At 39.6% G+C, this 20389-nt stretch overlaps 1 protein-coding gene across 3 annotated transcripts; it reads left to right on the top strand.

The window, feature by feature from the left end:
* Nucleotides 1-668: 668 nt before the first annotated feature.
* On the top strand, nt 669-20179 carry elovl5 (ELOVL fatty acid elongase 5). Of its 3 annotated transcripts, XR_011178013.1 has the most exons (9): nt 728-810; nt 4949-5013; nt 5347-5534; nt 10482-10559; nt 11186-11357; nt 11879-12003; nt 13045-13179; nt 14470-14654; nt 19110-20179. XR_011178013.1 is itself a non-coding variant. In XM_069144810.1 (8 exons), the coding sequence occupies exons 2-8, from the start codon at nt 4956-4958 to the stop codon at nt 14596-14598; spliced, it is 885 nt and encodes a 294-aa protein (XP_069000911.1). In that variant the 5' UTR covers nt 669-810; nt 4949-4955; the 3' UTR covers nt 14599-19099. The 3 variants fall into 3 exon arrangements, 2 of the variants coding, with proteins under 2 accessions (XP_069000911.1, XP_069000910.1); XM_069144810.1 differs by lacking the exon at nt 19110-20179 and having other exon boundaries at nt 669-810; nt 14470-19099; XM_069144809.1 differs by lacking the exons at nt 4949-5013; nt 19110-20179 and having other exon boundaries at nt 749-810; nt 14470-19099.
* The last annotated feature ends 210 nt before the right edge of the window (nt 20180-20389 follow it).

Genomic DNA, 20389 nt, shown 5'->3' with positions numbered 1-20389 from the left:
TTAATAAGCAGTTAATAGTGTCATGTCAGAGGAGGACTTTCCGCAATCCGGCAACCCAAAACTTGTTTTAATTGTTTACAACTGTATAATCTACAAAGGATGAATAAATACTGTATTATCCATAAATATATACATTGATTTATAGATGATTCATGCCCCAATAGAAAGTGGTTATATGACAACTACAGTCAGTTACGTTGTCAATTCAGACTCATAAACATGTATTTATTTATATAGTACTAAATCACAACACAAGCTACTTCAAGGCATTTAAAGTAAAGTCCTTACAACAGAATGAATAAAGTTAAGTGACCTTTTCCTGCAAAATCCTACTCTGCCAAATAAATCATAAGTACAATAAATCTAAGTTTTCTACTAAAAAATTTGTATAGCAACAATAAAGTGAAAATGTAAAAAGTGAATACATTCTAAATGACCCCCGATCTCCTTCATTCACACAGTCATCACATGCCTGCCTCGTGTTGGGAACCATATTCCTATTGAACTGCAATTAAAAGAGGACACAGAGAGCCCTGATGTCGTCTGTTTGACTGTGTGAGTCGTTGCAACACACCGGGTCACCTCCTGGCTATAACCCTCCTGCAGGGCAGCGGGCTCGTCTGTGTGTTCCTCCCACTATTTTCCACTGAGCGACAAGGCTGCACATTGTGCTCAGACCGGCCAGGCAGCCAAGGTTAGCCTACACAGGCGTTTTCTCACCCCGCCTCTGAAGGTAGGCAGTCCGCGGCTGCATCTCCTCCACATTTCTTCCTCTTGTCTGACGCGTCCGCTCGGCTGGGCGACTTTATGGTAAGCTTTTATGCGCTATTATTATTATTATTATTATTATTATTATTTTTTTTTTAAACGTTACTGCGCGCATGGCGTCTCCGGTATGTCAACGCTGAGTTTGGGTGATGCTGCTGATGAAGCGGTGACCTCTGCTGTTCGTGTAGCCTGGCTGCGATCGACGGGGATGCGATAAGTTTGCTGTTTTAATTAATTCCTCTTCGGAAGTTCCCGTCATGAAATCAGATGATTCGTTGGTTAATGACGTAATGATCCTTTCGTTGAGCCGGACACTGGGCTGCTGTTTTGCAGCGTACAGTACAAAAGCAGTATAAAGAGCAGTTTAGATCACACGTGTGGCCATGACACGGAGCTGCTGTGGCGCAAATACGCAAATTCCCCTGAATTTGTCATGCGTACTCGAAACTGCATGATATTCACATGGACATCATGTTGCTCTGAAAAAGACAGCCGAGAGCTGCAAGCCTGCTCGTACTTGTGCTCAGTTTACAACTGATAGCAGTCAAAACTGAGGATGCTGAAAACTTTTGCATGTTTTAGTGCAGTGCTCGGGACTGACGGGCTTCTCTGAAACAAAATGATGCTTTTCGGAAACATCTGGAGAGCCACAGATTTATTTATTCTTGTCTATGTCTCTTAATCCCTGTACTGCGTAACCTGCTGTGTGTTGCTCCGATCTAGCTCCAAACACTTCAATTCCAGTGAAATGCATTGTCATACTATGCGAGAATCTGGCAATAAGATGTGTATCATGATTCAGGGATTATGATTCAATATATTGCAATATATTGTGGTACTGTAAGCACGGCAACAGCAATCTTTCGATCTAATATTAGTAAAACAGTGAGAACACTTTAACACTTGCAAAAAGTCCTGAGTACAAATACATTTACTTTTTAAAATGCAATCAAAACAGTGGGGTCGGCATTTATATTCATCACCGTTCCTGGAACATCCAACATTGTAGCACTATCGTAGCTGCCCATGTCAGTAAAAGAAATAAAATAGAAGCGCTTGCAGGTCTCTTTAGGGAAACAAATGAACATAAATAAAATGGAAACAGACAGTGTTACATACATGTACAAAAAAAATCAATACATTATTTTTGAGAATCTATTCAGTATCACAAAACATAGGATAACAATACTCAAGCGTGTTGATATTTTCTTTCACCCCTATTAAACAAGTACACAATATTACCAGGCCCTGCTTTTAATATTATTGTATGTCTATAGGTGGGAAATGTGCATCAAACTCCGTGTCCAAATACAAAGCTTGATGTCATGAAGTTAGGAAAATCTTCACTGTAGCTGATAAACTGATGACAGGACTCACTGTTCTCACAGAGAGATGTTCAGGGGACTCGAGTATAGACAGTGTTGCAAAATCTCCGACAACAGACAAACACACATGATGCTGCATGTCGTTATGCTGACCAACCCTGACTCTTAAATGCAACTGTCTGAGTGGATCATTATCAGCTGCAGTGATGAAACAACAGTGCAGTTTTGACCAAAGTTCAAATGATACATGAGTGAACTGAGAAGATCTGGGCCCTTCGCAGATTGTTTAGATTGTTTGTATTTTGGATGGCTGCAGCAAAGACTCGCTGACTGGCTGCTAACATGCTCTCCTGTCGTGGCTCACCACACTCCGATTAAAGCCTTGCAGATTATCGTGTTTTGGTGCAGCCTAATGCATCTCTGATAATCAGAGCAAGGATATTACTGAACTGCCGTTGATCAGAATAAGCCATATTTCGTTCCCGCAGATAAGTGATTGTTATGGACGAATGCAACTGTCAGTAAAATGATGTCTGTTGCCTCTGCAGCAGCTCAGCATACAGAGTTTAACTTTTATTTCTATAAATCTGTAGCTTCTATTTACAGGATTATAGTGAATACTTTCTTACATGGACTAAAAGAAGTGTATCAAATATATGTAAACAAAGTCACTGATGCACCCCCTCTGTTCTCTTCTTCATATTTCAATATCATGTGACTGTACATAGGTGCCGCAAGGAGATCAGATTTATACGTTTTAGTTAAATTTGATAGATCTGCTCACATTTCTACCTGTAAAGTTCAAGGTGATTCTACCTGTGTTTTATTTTCAACTTCAAAATACACAAACTCGACTGGAGCCGCAAGGCCGTAACCTTTCTGCAGTACAATTCAGAACATTTTGTTCAGGAATGTACAGAGGTTCACGCCCTCATACAGTATAAGAGCCATAATATCTTTATCAGTCTGACTAAGAAGATAATAATAGAGGCCATGCACAGAGTACATGTGTCGTCTCCTGATATGTTGCCAGCTGTAGACGCAGGTGTAGAGATGCTCCGGTGGTGCAGCAGTCTGTGGCGTAATTCAACTGAATTGGATATATACGGCTGGGAAACATGTCAGTGGAAATAACGAACGTAGACACATCTCTGTGGCTTTATTTATTTATTTTTTTTGCAAATCCTGAGGTGATACAGCAGGGTCTTGCAAAAAATACAAAAGCCTGCAGGACTGGTTTTGTACATTCACAGTGTTCACTAGGGTGTTGGGGAGGGGGTATGGACATATTTCTAAATGTTTTGTACATTTTTTTTACATTTTTTTTTTTTGGCTCAGTTAAAGTTGATTTTATTTAAGTTTTGAATGCATCTTCATGGGTATTTTGGTGGGGTTTTTTTTTTTTTTTTGGGGGGGGGGGGGGGGTTCAAGACTTGTGCAATTGTATACGAGTGGGATGTTCAGTGGGTTGTACAATTACTTTATTTTACCCCTGGGCTGATAATGAATAAAGTTTGTGTTCCTGAGAGTTATCAGGTTAAGAGTGAGAAAATCAGCTGCAGGAATTCGTCAGCAGGGACACAAATCTTTTCACAGCTTGAATTTATTTATTTTTTTCACCTGATATTTTGGACTGTTCATTTCAGAATGAGCTTTAAAATGCAAAATAAGATCTGAAATTCTTTTGAAAATGTTCTGTATAGTAAAAAGATGACTGTGTGACTTATTTGTCCAAGCTTATATTTCAGTTCAAATACTTCCAGCAGATTGTAGGAACTCCAGCAGGGAATGGATAAGCAGGCCTGAGAACAGAACCTGGTAATCATAACTTAGCTGTGAGACATTCCTGTAAAAGGTCTGCTCTATGTCATTGAGCTCATCTGAACAATTAGCAGTTGAACCTAATATTATATTGTGCATTACATATGCTGCTTATGTAAAAAGATATATATATATATTTACCACTAGCAAAAAAAAAAATGGAGCAGGACAGTTTTTGACTTTTCCCTGACAGTTTAACAGGCAGCAGTTTGAATCAGTACTGGACACATCATCCGACAAATGTCTAAGGGATCAACATGACTGGGTGATTATTATTCTACATTAGTGAGCACATTAGGGCTAATAAACACACACGTTTTCACATTCTCCAATCTGAAGGTCAGCACACACCAGTATTAACTGAACAGAGTTATCCTCTGTATACACCTGCCCGCATCTGTTGATGGAAACAAGAGGGATGTGACAGATCCGTTCTTGGCACATCCGAGAGAGCGAGGGGACGGACAGACTGGAGCAAGAACAGATGTAAAAACGGGGCAGACAGATTCACTCGAAATTTGTTGACAGTAATCAAACTAATAACTGACTAGAATCAGTCGTAGGCTAAAGACACAAAAACTGGCAGCTCTGATTTATATGTACCTGCAGATAGTTATCACTTGACTCTGGTCTGTGGAATGATTTTGATTTTACTCCCTGAAACTTCAGTCACTCATTAATGTTGTAACCAGGCGGTTTGTTCCAGATGACCAACAGACAAAAGTTAAAGCTAAAAAGCCAAACGCTATCCTCAGATGTTTGAGGAGGAGACCAAAACAGAGCTTCAAGGATAGTCAAATTTATATTCATTAGGTCACCAGAGACATGAGTCCAAATAAATGCTAATGTTGTCAGCTTAATATGTTCATACTTCATACATAATACCTTCAGCTCAGGCCAAAAAAAAAACCCCGTTATTCAACTGATGATGTAATCATGAATTAATTTTATGTATTGATAATCATTTTCAATATCACAGAGAAGATAACACGTCATGGGTGTAACTTAGTTTTCCTTCTGCCTTCTGTTTTTAGGTGGCAAATGGAGACCTTCAATCACAAACTGAACACATACTTAGAGTCATGGATGGGTCTCAGAGGTAAGATGGTATTAAAATGCATTGCTCCTGTTTGATTCTCAGAAAGTTGCAGATCCTGCAATTGCTGCAAAATCTCAGCAGAGTTGACGGAAAAGTGAAGGTAGCAGTGGAGATCAACGTTACCTGAAACCTTTGATCAAAGTTGTTCGTTACATGCTGCGCACTGCCTGGAGGATTCTCTTTCAGCTCTTTAACGAACCCTGTAGGTGTCGAGCAGCAATCCTCAGCGTGCACTGCCGCCGCTGCCGCTTTTCACTTGTCTACTTCCTTTGCTGTCGCCACTCAGGCCGCCTTATCTGCTAACCTCTCCATCTCTTTACATCCATATTTCAGATCAGCGGGTGAGAGGATGGCTGCTGCTCGACAACTTCCCACCAACCTTTGCACTCACAGTCGTGTACCTCCTGATCGTGTGGATGGGGCCCAAGTACATGAAAAACCGGCCGCCATACTCCTGCAGAGGCCTCCTGGTGCTCTACAATCTGGGCCTGACGCTCTTGTCCTTCTACATGTTCTATGAGGTAAGCAGAGTGCTCAGCGCGGAGCGACGTGTTAAAATAGGCCAACGTGCAAAGTCACACTGCAGGCAGATTAGAAAAGAAAAAAAGAGCCGCATACTTTAGTGTGTGGGTATAAGTAGATATGCCAAATGTCTATTATTTGGTGTCATTGTGCAAACATTCCACGATACATTTTCAGCATATTGGAATTCAAATGGTGTGAGAAAACACCAGACTTCTGCACCGACTCTTGGCTCTCGATTCGGGCTTCAGAAAATCGAACGTCGCCATTCTACAAATGCAGACGTGCACGCGCGTTCCTCCGGACGATAGATTAAGCTCGATTTAATAGCACAAAAATATTGTAGAAAAAAAAAAAAGCCTCAGAGAGGACAACCAGAGCAAGGTGGGCCGCACTGCCCTCGGGTTAAGGTACCGACAGACGTGCTCGGAACGAGTGAAGTTAATCCCCTCACCTCTCAGAGCGGGCCGCCAGCAGGAGGAGGAGGTGGTGGAGGAGGAGGTGGTGGTGGTGGAGGAGGTGGTGGTGGTGAGGGGAAACAGGGTCATCAGGTCGGAAATGAACGCGGGACAGCTGCATTTTCAAATCCTGGTGTTCTGCAGAAAACTGCTTCACTGGGGCAATTTGCTTTTTCGCCGTCGTCTCGCCAGAGTTAGATAAGAAGATTTGTACCACCTTCAAACCAGCGGTCGGGTAGCGTAGCTCAGCATTAAAACTGGAGTCTGCTGGCGTGGCTTTCACCGAAAAGAAACAAAGCTATTAACACACGGTTCATCCAAATAAAAATGTCAAATGTAAATGTCCTTTGTTTCACAGGTTTTTACATGCCAGATGTTTTCTTTGCTGCTTATTTTTTTTGGACCTGAGGATTGAAGTTAAAGCAGTTCTATATTACAAAAAGCGACTAGTTGACTAAGTCTTTGGATGAAGTCACCTCAGGACAGTCAGTCTTCCCCTGTTCACACTTATGCCGAAATAAGATAATAATAATAATAATAATGATAATAATAATAAGCCTGCTGTAGCTACATATTTACCCAGTATTTTTGGCATGGTTTCCATTTCATCTTGTATCTCTCAGCAAGAAACCAGTGAAGCATATTTCCCAGTTAATATTTGTCAAGCTGTTCCTTTAAATGATTATATAAAGTCATCAGTGTTAGCTTAGCCTAGCACAATGGCTACAAACACAGGGAAACGGCCAGCTTAGGTTAGGTTAGGTTGGGTAGGTACTTTATTAATCCCCGAGGGGAATTTTTTTTCCCGCTACAGCAGCATACAGGAAGCAATAAGATAATAATAGAATAATAGAAAAGCAATAAAATAGCAGTAAAAATATAAAATATAAATATAAAATATAAAATGCACAGATGTATTCATCTATCAGCACATCTAGTTCATCAACTAACACGACTTGTCATGACTGTTTATTTCAATGTAAAAATGAGAACTTTAAACTTTATTAGGTGTTTTTTTTTTGTTTTGTTTTTTTTCCTGCTAAGCTGACTATGCTAAGATAAGCCAACATAACTGTAGCTTCATTTGTAACAGTGGTATCAGTCTGTGTAACTCGGCAAGAAACCGTTGAAGAATTCTTTTTTTTTTTTTTTTTTTTAACACTCGACTGTGATTAGACACGGTCCTGTGACGGCTGACGTCTCTTGCTGAAAGCTGCTGAGAGACGACGCTGTCAGGGAGTGAGAGAGACGCAGATGGCCGCTGACAGGCTCATTGTTTCAGCCATCAAATCCCTCATATGCCATCGCAGACAACAGCACAGCCCGCTATTGTTTGCTGGAAAACTGCTTTATAAACAGCTGACAATGCAACTGAAATAGATAGATGCCCTGATGTAAACAAACGTGAAAATGCATTATTTGGAAAGACGGCAGAGTCGGAGCTTCATCTGCTCATTAAATTGTTGCACTAGTGCCCAGACTGCAGCGATAGATGTTTTGTGTACGGTGAACACTAGGATGTCAAAACCAGACAGTGTGTCTATGCAATCTGAATTATCTAGACTTTCCTCCTGACCCAGCTGGCAGGACAGGCTTCTTGTCTGGCTTTCTGCATTGCATAAGGCCCCAGTGGACTGTTCAATGTTTGATACATTAAACCCTGTCGTCTGATAATGCTCCGGCCATTGGGTTGACAGTCCAAAGTCAATGCCACCTGATGTGAGGGCAGTTTTGTTCTTTGTCAACTTTCCAGGCCATAGCGACTGATCGCACAGTATTTGGGATAAATTAGTTTTTTTGTCCATGCTGGGTAAAATGCATCTGTAAGTGTGATGAAAAGAATCGAGGCGGTATATACAGTTAGATAAAGGTTCATCTCTGCGCACGCATGATGAAATACTTGATGTTTAAAAAAACTAAACTTCATTCTGCTGGTGTTTTCAAGTGATGCCAGTTTCTTGGCTCTGAGGTCAGATAGTGAAGCCTTTTACAGCAGCTAATGAAGATGGAGGATTTATTTTTAATTCGGTGAATCAGCTTTAATGATGGCGGCGCCATCTACATGCATTTGATTATTTATTCTGTAAAGAGGTCTTTAATGGGAAACTAAAAGAAGGTTCACAAAAAACAAAAGGGTAGGGCAGTGCAAAATCTCCATGTATTGCACAGACATGAAAGGCTGCCTCTCCATGTTTGTTTTTGACTCTTGTGGGCAATAAGCAGATCTGTTACAGACAATCTTAGAGATCTGGATTTTACGTAACATTTGGATATACGTAGCATAATTCAAAATGTATTTTGCTCTAAAATTATTCGACCGACATCAGTATCTTAAATAAATTCTTTGACACACAGGAATCCAGTACAAAAATATGACAAAGGGACCAAAAGGCAGAATATCGATTTTATAATCTGTCTCCATAAATTCCTTAACTTTAGGGAAGTGCAATAATAAGATACTGCAGTACTGCTTCAATATGTATATACAGTGGGTACGGAAAGTATTCAGACCCCTTTACATTTTTCACTCTTTGTTTCATTGCAGCCATTTGCTAAAATCAAAAAAGTTCATTTTATTTCTCATTAATGTACACTCAGCACCCCATCTTGACAGAAAAAAACAGAAATGTAGAAATTTGTGCAAATTTATTAAAAAAGAAAAACTGAAATATCACATGGTCATAAGTATTCAGACCCTTTGCTCAGTATTGAGTAGAAGCACCCTTTTGAGCTAGTACAGCCATGAGTCTTCTTGGGAATGATGCAACAAGCTTTTCACACCTGGATTTGGGGATCCTCTGCCATTCTTCCTTGCAGATCCTCTCCAGTTCCGTCAGGTTGGATGGTGAACGTTGGTGGACAGCCATTTTCAGGTCTCTCCAGAGATGCTCAATTGGGTTTAGGTCAGGGCTCTGGCTGGGCCAGTCAAGAATGGTCACAGAGTTGTTCCGAAGTCACTCCTTTGTTATTTTAGCTGTGTGCTTAGGGTCATTGTCTTGTTGGAAGGTGAACCTTCGGCCCAGTCTGAGGTCCAGAGCACTCTGGAAGAGGTTTTCTTCCAGGATATCTCTGTACTTGGCCGCATTCATCTTTCCTTCAATTGCAACCAGTCGTTCTGTCCCTGCAGCTGAAAAACACCCCCATAGCATGATGCTGCCACCACCATGTTTCACTGTTGGGATTGTATTGGGCAGGTGATGAGCAGTGCCTGGTTTTCTCCACACATACCGCTTAGAATTAACGCCAAAAAGTTCAATCTTGGTCTCATCAGACCAGAGAATCTTATTTCTCATAGTCTGGGAGTCCTTCATGTGTTTTTTGGCAAACTCTATGCGGGCTTTCATATGTCTTGCACTGAGGAGAGGCTTCCGTCGGGCCACTCTGCCATAAAGCCCCGACTGGTGGAGGGCTGCAGTGATAGTTGACTTTGTGGAACTTTCTCCCATCTCCCTACTGCATCTCTGGAGCTCAGCCACAGTGATCTTTGGGTTCTTCTTTACCTCTCTCACCAAGGCTCTTCTCCCACGATTGCTCAGTTTGGCTGGACGGCCAGGTCTAGGAAGAGTTCTGGTCGTCCCAAACTTCTTCCATTTAAAGATTATGGAGGCCACTGTGCTCTTAGGAACCTTGAGTGCTGCAGAAATTATTTTGTAACCTTGGCCAGATCTGTGCCTTGCCACAATTCTGTCTCTGAGCTCCTTGGACAGTTCCTTCGACCTCATGATTCTCATTTGCTCTGACATGCACTGTGAGCTGTAAGGTCTTATATAGACAGGTGTGTGCCTTTCCTAATCAAGTCCAATCAGTTTAATTAAACACAGTTGGACTCCAATGAAGGAGTAGAACCATCTCAAGGAGGATCAGAAGAAATGGACAGCATGTGAGTTAAATATGAGTGTCACAGCAAAGGGTCTGAATACTTATGACCATGTGATATTTCAGTTTTTCTTTTTTAATAAATTTGCACAAATTTCTACATTTCTGTTTTTTTCTGTCAAGATGGGGTGCTGAGTGTACATTAATGAGAAATAAAATGAACTTTTTTGATTTTAGCAAATGGCTGCAATGAAACAAAGAGTGAAAAATGTAAAGGGGTCTGAATACTTTCCGTACCCACTGTATACAAAAGTGTAAAGAGCACACAGTCACTGTGCAGACCAGCGCAGTTTGGTGGTTAGTACAAACAAAGTAAGGTTATCTTAAATTCAGATTATACGTTAAAAGCCATGTGTCAGCGGCTAAAGATCGGTCATGGCAACCCAGCACACAGATATGGGACCGAAATCAGTTTATCTTTACTTGCTATCTGCATTTGTTTGTTCATGTGTTTCTTACTTGGAGGAAAAAGAAAGTCCCACTTAACATCCAATCAATTTCACTGTTGAACTGAGTCTGTGTACCGCAGTCTCTCCGTGTATGTTTAGCCTTTGTGTTTAGGGATTTGCTAAAATATCCATTCATCATTCATCTTAATGGTTTTGTCTGCAGCTTGTTACCGCTGTGTGGTATGGCGGCTACAACTTTTACTGCCAGAACACTCACAGTGCACAGGAAGCGGATAACAAGGTCAGTCGGACTCACAATCTAAAACCTTTTTATTGTTTATTGCTGAGCAATTCACATCCGTAACATCGTTTCACAGCAAAGTAGATGATTTCTCATTCTGTTTCTTGTCATTATAAACATTACAGTGTAATGTACTGTACCATTACTGTGAAGCATTTCCATGAGGAAAATATGAGTATATTTTCAGATCGCCTGCTGTATTTTATATACCTATAAATCCGTACAGATAAGTTACTGTTAATTTAATGAGTCACGTCATCACGATGACTCTCCTTAGTGTCCCTACTGAGCTCTGCAGTGGAGGTGAAAACAAAGCTCACAGTGAAATGTGTATGGCTCTGCAGTTCCACAGTGATTAAATATAAAGTTTTATCAATGTGTCACTGCTACAAATAGTTCAACTGCTTTACGATTACTCCTGGACTTACAAGGACCTTCGGGACAGACGTCTTATCTCCCTGTAATGATAAATAGTGTCTCTGCAACTTTTCCACTGTTTTGTTCTAATTTTGCTGCCTAACATTATATCTCTATATCGTGCATTATTCTCTTGAGGAATATACAACAGTGTTTTCTTTTGTTTTATTTACATCTTTGACCGTTTTTGTTTCGCTGTCTCCTCTCAGATCATAAACGTCTTGTGGTGGTACTACTTCTCCAAGCTCATCGAGTTCATGGACACCTTTTTCTTCATACTACGAAAGAACAATCACCAGATCACGTTTCTTCACATCTACCACCATGCTAGCATGCTGAATATCTGGTGGTTTGTCATGAACTGGGTACCCTGCGGCCACTGTGAGTGTTTTACACAACTTCACCCTCCAGTGACTCAAATCGTTCCAGTAACCGCATTTACTGTTTGGGCTCACAGTGAGTTAAATAATTCAGGTGCTCTAATGTTGAACCCATTAGACCTGAAAACAGATTGTTTTCCCCACAAACTCGGAAAGGACACAAAGTGACGCCCGAACTCTGTTACAATGTGTAACAAACTTTTAGAGCTTTTCTATTGTGTTATAAAACAGAACAGCAGTAGGAAGTTATCAGTTTTATTATACTCCTAGACTACTAGAGTCTCCTTGGAATCATTAAGGTGCTTTTTGCTTTCAATTTAAATACAATGATCCATAACTATGTTTTATTAATTAGGTCAGTGGCTTCTATTGATTTTACATGAAATCTGTAGTAATATCTCCAGACTAATGAAAAGGTTTTGATCCCCTCTGTAATCATTGCACTGCTGAATGCCAGTCACTTGACCTTTACGGGCTGTGGATGAGTAACTTCCTGTGTCTCGCTCCTCTGTGTCTCATCAGCGTATTTTGGTGCCACCTTAAACAGCTTCGTCCACGTCATGATGTATTCTTACTACGGCCTCTCAGCCGTTCCAGCCATCCGGCCTTACCTTTGGTGGAAGAAGTACATCACGCAGTTACAGCTGGTGGGTTCATATGCTTTAGTTTAGGTTCATCTTGTGGTGGAAGAAGCATTCAGGTTGTTTACTTGCGTAAAAATAACAACGTCAGAGTGAAAAATACTCCATCACAAGTAAACGTGAACAATTTATCATGTTTTAGAAGCAGATTATTTGTTTTTTTATGGTGAGTTCTTTTTTTTTTTTTTGAGGAGTACCTCATCATCATCATGTTTGCATGACGTTCACATTTCCTGTGACCCACGGTGAATGGCTGAGCTGTATTATGTTCCAGTGTTATGGTGTTAGAGTTGTATGTGTACCTCCTCCTGTCCACATGCTGAAGTGTCCCTGGGCGAGACAATGCTTTGGAACCCCTCAGGTTAAATGGCTGTATAAGTGCTGCTGCTGGTTGTGACTACAGCGAGAGTCAGTGCACCCTCAGCTGTGACTGCGTAGCCACATTTGCATTTAGAAAGAGAACTAGAGGAGTTGGTTCATCGGCTCTCTCGCACCCTGTAGCTGTGATTATGACTGCAGACTTGGGATGGCTTAGCATTCATCGTGAATGTTGTTGCAGCCGTGGCTGTGATTCGGTTGTTATGATTCTGGCTGTGACACATTCAATAGTTGCAACACTGATCACATGCTGCAGCGTGTGTGTGTGTGTGTGTGTGTGCGTGTGTGTGTGTGTGTGTGTGTGTGTGTGTGTGTGTGTGTGTGTGTGTGTGTGTGTACAGTGATGTTTGTGCTACTGTTTGAGTTACTGTATTCCTGAACTGTGTTGTGTTGGAAACTCATCTGTCATTGAAGCACTGCAGGTTTAAATAATAACAGCTGGACATATTTATAGCACCAGAGAACCATAACCAGACTGTATGTTCACTTTATATTGTGGATCTGAAGTCGCACAACTATTTTCTGCAGCAATCTCTCTAAAGCTGTGCAGATATTTTCCCATCCATTGTACATATGTTGGTCTCTGGGTCAGTCTTACCTTTTCTATCGCCTCTGTGTCACCTTCTCACTCTGTTGTGTGTCTGCATGTGTGTCCTCTTTCCTCCACAGATCCAGTTCTTTTTAACCATGTCCCAGACAATATGTGCAGTCTTATGGCCGTGTGGCTTCCCCATGGGATGGCTCTACTTCCAAATTAGCTACATGTTCCCGCTCATTATCCTTTTCTCAAACTTCTACATTCAGGTCAGTTGTTTTTCCATTTTAATTTGTTTAAAGGACAAGTCAGATGACATTTTCTTAATGTCAACAAATCTTATTAAAAGACCAAAACCAACATCGAATTAATTTGACTAATAAGTATTGCCTTTGTAGACAAAGCCAGTTATATATTATTCGTCTGTCGTAGAGCTCCAACCCGATAAGCCACATGCTTTGTTACACAGAACCATCTGAGAAGTAGTCCTTGGAAATGTTTGGAAAACTGGCAGGCACTTCTATAAAAACCCCTGGCAGGTGATTGGATGAACCATCTGTCTATCACAACATATTACTGGCTAATTTCAATCAATCAAATCGTAGTTGTTTTCAAACAAACAGTTGCTTTTTGACGCCATCATGCTCATAAGACGCAGATTGATTCGAACTACCGTCACAATTGCGTAACTTGAAGCCTGACAATATCGATTTTTGTGTGGCCTCGTGAATCCAGCTTCCTAGCAAAGTAAATAGATCTCCAGTGTTGTCCAGAAACTATTTAAAAGGCATCAGTGAGCCACACTGTTGTACTGGGTGACATGCTCCCTCATTCAAATGAACACGATCAGTCCCACACACTGTTCTACTGCTGTAAATACCTGTACTCAATAAAGCAGCGCCTGTGCATCAGTCTGCGGCTGAGCGTACTCCCCAACAAATGCACCATTTATATTTCTTTAAATATTGTGAACAATCGCCAGCTGTTTCAGAAAATGACAGAGTTTTTTTTTTTTTAAATAATCATTTTAGAATTGTGACCCTTTTTCAAAAATGCATATTTTCAGTCAGAAACAAAATGGGCTTAGGGTTAAAAGATTGTGGGAAGCTATTGAATAATGCACTATTACATTGATGTTTTCTATTTTTATTTTCAGAAGGTTTTTTGAGGAAATAAAGAGATTATATTGAATAAAACTGTATATTTGTGTTTATATGTAGATCAAAAGAACATGCTGAATCGTAAAAAACATACTTTATAGTATATTTTTCATTACTAAGTAACAGAATTTTTTTTATTTATTTATTTATTTTATTCAAAACCCTTCAATATTTGTGTTTAGGGAACTGTGATCAAGTTATGTAACCAGCAGGACATTTTACACGTGGAAAAAAAACAAACACTTCAGTGCTCTCTGGTGGACAAACTGTGTTACACTGCTTCTGAATTACCTTATGCCACGTTACATTATAAATAGAAATGTTAAACGTTATGACGTGTTGCTAAATTTGTATATAAGTAGTAACATGTTCTGTCTGCCTCTCTTTGTCTCACACCAGACTTACAAAAAGCACAGCGGCTCTCTCAGGAAGGAGCACCAGAATGGCTGCCCCGTGTCAACGAATGGACATGCAAACGGGACGCCATCTGCAGAGCGCACCGCGTCCAAGAAACTGAGGGTGGATTGACATTTGAGAAACCGTCACCCGCTTCAACGTAGCGTGTTAGCTAATGCTGCTAGGAGGTATATGTATCTTCTTACCTAGAATAGTCTAGCACTCACTTCACATGAAATAAGCCATAGCCACATATATCCAGAGACTAGCTTTCCACATGTTTGCACACATTACGACTCACGGTATTGAAATTTGAAATGCATACAGTTATAAGAGGAAAGCATTGCAGTATGGTTCAAACAGTACAATATTGCCTTCCCCACCCTCTAGTGGTAATTCACTCCAGAGTGAAAATCTTTTGTCTTGCTACCAGCGAACAAACACAAGTTTAGATTCATTCAGTGATGCTTTGCACAAACGCGGTCCAAAGACGAAAGCTTCCAGGGAGTCAGTAGCCCCGCTGAAGGTTTTTATCACACTTTATGACTTCAGCCTAACAGACAATTACAACAGAGTGCTTAGTATGGTCCTTAATGTAACTAGAGTACGCATCTTGTGTCTTGCTTCGTCTGACTCCTGCCTGTGCCGGTGGCATAATCCTAAATTCTGCTCTCTGCAATACTGCAATGTATTTTTATTGACAGGTTGCAACAACAGAAATTGCATTTTGCAGATAATATTTGCATAGCGGGGTTTCCAGGTTGGAATATTTAGCCATCTAACCAAAGCATAACCTACGGCAGAGTATTAGGGCCACATTTTGAGAGAGAAAAAAATTACAAGAGGAAGATTTCAATTTCAGGTTTTTTCTCGACATTTCGGGTGCGGTCGACATCAAGTGCTCCTGACTTCGTCTGACTTGATGGTTGTCGAGAGCTGCCGGTCGCTGCAGGGCAGGAGTTTAAAAAAGCTGCCGTCAAGTCGGACACTGGGTGTATTCGACTTAATGTAGCGCTGCCAGCGCATGCTGGACTTGCAACATTGCATGACGGTTAGAAATGTTGTCCAACTTTAGTCAGAGCTGCAAAACGACACAATGTCACATGATATTAAAACCTTGCAGGAGCGAGGCGGCTGCAGTTGTTCTCCGGCTGCAACAGCAGAGAACCTCCTCTGTGACGACACTACTTTATCCTCGTAGGTGTAAAGTGTTTGTTTTATTCTAAGACCTTCAGAGAAGTTATCACCTGTAGTTATCTCTCCTAATGTATTGATCTGCTCCTTCTGCAGCTCAGGTTTTACATCTGGATACAGACACACTGCAGTTTTACGTACAGCAAGAAAGCTGTAAAAAGAGGTTGTTTCTATTAAACATACTTATTTTTTATTTTATTGTAGCCTGATTGGTCTATTCTGTCCTGATGTCTGATTGGTCTTTGTAAACTAACAGTCTCATTGGTCTATTCTATCCTGCTTTCTGATCGGTCTATTCTAACCTGCTTTCTGATTGGTCTGTTTAAACTAGCATTCTGATTGGTCTATCCTGTCCTGCTTTCTGATTGGTCTATTCTGTCCTGCTGTCTGATTGGTCTATTTAAACTAGCTATAGTCTATTCTAGACCAATCCAGCAATCCAGTTCAACTTTATTCTTGAAAAAGCAGTTCAACTTTATTCTCAACATTTAGACTTTATTCCCGAATTAGTAGTTATACTTTATTCTCGTCATTTTGACTTCAGTCTTCACATTTTGACTTTTTTCTCCAAATAGTAATTTAACTTTTTTCTCAACATTTTGACTTTATTGCTGAAATAGTCCAACTATATTCTCAAATTTTAAACTTTATTCCCGATGTTGTTAGTTCAACTTTATTTTTGATATTTCAACTTTTATTCTCAACATTTTGACTTTTTTTTTTTCGAAATAGTAGTTTAACTTTATTCTGGACATTTCAACTGTATTTTCAATATTTAAACTATTTTCTCTAAATAGTAGTTCAACTATATTCTCGACATTTTGACTTTATTCTTGACACTTCCCCTTTTTTTTTTATCAAGAGCAAAAAAAAATGTTAGGACACATCCCTGTGGCCCCAATACTTTGTCGTACTAACCAAAGCTTGGAACAGTGGATATGCTGGGATTTATATTTAAAACAGACACAGTGTGAAAGGACACTTGTTGGGTGTTATGAGCACAATTTAAAGTCAGTTTGTTACAAAAATGTTTTTCTTCTCCTTTCACACCGTTAGGCTATATCTACTGTAGCTTTAAGACCTCAAATGTATTAAGTAATTTAACTACATCAGGTGATACCCTTTAGGTCTGCAGAACAACTGCTTATTGGCAATAATTTAGGTGAATATAATCATACTGTAAGTATACTGCTAAATAGTCAAATAGGTTATATTCAGATAACCTTCACTATAGGCTATAGTTGAGAATGAAAGCTCACTAATGACCTTGGAAACAGCAGTCGAAAAGCAATCTTACCGTAGGTTTCATAGAACTTTTGATGATCTTCTTCAACACGTAGTTTTTGCACAGCTGTCGTGAAAGATCCTGTGAAATGCTCAGAAAAAATGGAAATGAAACATCTCCAAACGTGACCACTGGGACAACCCAACCGATTATTATACGATAGATCAAAAGCTTTTTTTCAGTTTTTACATCAATAGGGTGCCTTCTGAACCAGTTCAATTTGTTTCTAACGTAGGGTTCTTCATCTTTTCTGTATCCTGCTATTAATGTTTGGCCTTTTCAAATATGTGTCAGACTTCCTGTTTAAATCCTGTGCCTGAATCTTTACTTTTCTTTTGTCGAAAAAAAAAAAAATGTCACATACATAAAGACGAAAGTGATGTTGGTCTTCCAGGAGTAGCCGGGACGTGTGTTTTGTTGTGCTCTTGCTGATTTAGAGAAGATGAACCCAGCTCTGTTGGATGTGAAGCGACGGCCAGCCGACAGCGAGCTTACCTTAGCATAAAGACTGGAAACAGGGAGAAACAAACATGTTGGCGCTGCTCAAAGCTAATTAAATCTGCCTAACAAAACCCTCGAAAGCTCCTTTTTAGATCTGGATTTGTTTTGACAGTCAAATCTATAGTCTTTGGTTTGGACTGAGGCAGGCTGGCTGTTTACAACTGTTTCCAGTCTTCATGCTAAGCTAAGCCAGCTGCTGGCTGGAGCTTTATATTTATCATCCAGAATGCGAACGGCCTTCTCAATCATTTTCAGCCAGAAAGCAAACAAGTATTTTTCCCAAAGACTACTCTTTAAACATTTTACAGAAATTGAACTTTTTTTCTTTAAAGAAGGTTGTATTGATTCAATTATTTGTTCCCTTTGTGTTAATTATTCAAAATATACACAAACCATATCTATTCAGTAGTGTTTTTTTCTTTGTTTTTTTTTGCAGTTCCTCCTTTGTACAATGTAATAGCTCTGAAGGAAACATGTTTATATATTCATAATCAGGATTAATATTAAATTACACCCCCTGCTTAAGCCAAGAAAATATACAGGTAGCCTGTGTAATAAGATCAGAAGGTTTTCTAAGCATTTACAATGAATAGATATATTTTCGGAAATCTGGGGTAAATCTGGGTTAATGTGTTGTTACTCATGCTTTACTCACTGTAACACATTAAAAACAAACTGAGATTGTAAACCTACTTGTTTTCAGGCTTGTTTTCCTTCCTTAAAAATTATAAATGCAAGAAATACTGTCGCTTAAAACAGAAAAATATCTGTACGGTGAATTTATTCTCGACATTTCAAAAAAAAAAAAATCCTCCTCCTCTTGTTTTTTCTTAATGTGGTCCTAATACATGTATGGTTTATCTTAACCAAAGCAACAGAACATTTGTTCTTACAATTATTTACTATTTAGAGTCTATGAATTTCCCATTTAACGGTTTGAGGAAACATTTATTAGCGGCAAATGGTTTGTCTTTTGGCTTATTGCTTATTAGCAGTTGTAAGCACGCTAACATGGTAAACTAAGATGGCGAACACCTGCTGATTATCAGCATGTCATCACTATCACGGTGAGGATACTGGCATGCATGTTTAGGGTCTTATATTTAAATTGTTAACGTTGTTTTACCGATATCGACAAATCCAAAGTGGCTGTAGCAGATAGTATATATATGTGCAGCTATGCAAGTACCAACAAATATTTGACAAAATAATATTAACACTATAATATTAACACTATATGTGATGTAAAGTTAGTTTTTTGTAGTAAGACATGGAAGAATGAAAATGTTGAGTATTCTTAAGTATTTAAATAGCTATGCAAGATTATTGTTTTTATTCCAATATGTTTTAGGCAATAAACAAATCAGAGGTTCTCCTGCAGTGAAGAGGAAAGTTAGAAATCGGCAGAAGCTTTCCAAATTTAATCATTTGGGATATTCAGACATTTATTCGAGCCTAATAATGAATGCTAAAGAAAATAGTAAATCATGAAAGTCAGTCCACAAAGTCATCATCAGTTGATGGTGGAAAACCTTTCTTGATAGATTGGCAGATACAATACTGACATAATATTATAAGAAGAAGGTAAAGCAAACTTTCTTCCCCTGAATGTGACATGAATTGGTTAAATAAAAATGTTTTCTGTCTCCTTTATGTGTTTCAGTTGATCCCTTTCTTGGCCCATCTTTTAGTGCTTACTCTGCGTGGACTGAGGCTGAAATCATTGAGGATGTTGTAAGCAAACGTGTCCGACTTCCCAGAGCAGACACGAGACCACAGTGATGAGTTAGACACAGAACATCTTTCTCAGTTATAAAGCTGCACGCTGATTTTCTGTTTTCTGAGTCCCGACATCCAATTCTTTGTGAGCTTTGTGCTTATCAGGCCTTAGACATTTTTGGCATTCTTAGTCATAACTGTCTGCTCTTGGCTAAATTAATTGACCCTGATGTGGAACAGTTTTAGTTAATTTAATTTTGTATATTAAAGGCACAGGGCCAGATTTTTTTTCCAAAGATGTTTTCCCAGAAAGCAGCTCCTCTCCACACAGCTGCTTTGACTGAGGGACTTCAGTGTTTTCTCTGTCCAGTCAAAATGTCTAGCCAGTGATCTATGTTGAGACAACGACCCACCTTTCATTCTCCCCCCCCAAGTCCTTTCCACTTAAGTAATATTGCTCTGACTTCCTCTTCGCCTTTAGTATGGTGCAGGCTGGATGCACTGCAGTGCAAGTGTCCCACAGACCTCGCGTTTGGAGGACAGAGCAAATGTTTGTGAGCTTTTGTGGCATATCTGCTGGCCAGCCACAATTCAAACAATGCCTTACTCACTGATTTTCAGAGGCCATGGCCTGAGGGAGTTGTAGAGGGCGGGGTGTGGGGGTCGAGGTTCGTCCCTGAGAACAGCGCTACAGTCAGTGATGCATTTTCCCTTTCATTTGTTTTTTTTGGCCAAAATGATGCGTCACACTAAACAGGTAAAAACAGCAGCGCAATTTTTTTTTTACATTTGTGATACTTGGGTAAATCATCTAAATACGTCTTTCTTTTCTGGGTGTGTTTCATAAATGCCATTTAAAGCAAAACATTGCTTCGATTGTTAGTTTTGATTTTATCGTGTAAACTTTACCTAAACATCCGAGTTTAGCGAGACGTAACATCTTCAAAGTATTGCTTGAAGTTCAGTTTAAAGTTTATTGAAAATAATATCCAAACCAATAAATTCAATTTGAAATCATGCTCTTCAGATTCAGTTTTTCAGTGCAATTATTCAAGTTGAGAAATTCAAATTTGATTCAACTTCAGTTTCTCAAGACCATACTGTTGTTTCTGTCACCATGAACTTACACAAAATCCAGCTATAGTTGTTTAGAAACAAACTATTTACGGATTTACTGTTTCACAGAGGATTTGCAACAACTATGTCAACTACAGTTTCAGGTCA

This window comes from Embiotoca jacksoni, unplaced genomic scaffold (assembly GCF_022577435.1).
Source record: "Embiotoca jacksoni isolate LCO1_2020_lvr unplaced genomic scaffold, fEmbJac1.0.p SCAF_12, whole genome shotgun sequence".
NCBI classification, from domain to species: domain Eukaryota; kingdom Metazoa; phylum Chordata; class Actinopteri; family Embiotocidae; genus Embiotoca; species Embiotoca jacksoni.
Note: the sequence above shows the minus strand (reverse complement) of the source record. Positions and strands in the feature narration are given on the sequence as shown.

Coding starts and splice junctions, on each gene's coding strand:
- elovl5 (XM_069144810.1), top strand. CDS start 4,956: ATGGAGACCTTCAATCACAAACTGAACACATACTTAGAGTCATGGATG. Junction 10,560..11,185: donor CACAGGAAGCGGATAACAAG/GTCAGTCGGACT, acceptor GTCTCCTCTCAG/ATCATAAACGTCTTGTGGTG. Junction 12,004..13,044: donor ACATCACGCAGTTACAGCTG/GTGGGTTCATAT, acceptor TTTCCTCCACAG/ATCCAGTTCTTTTTAACCAT.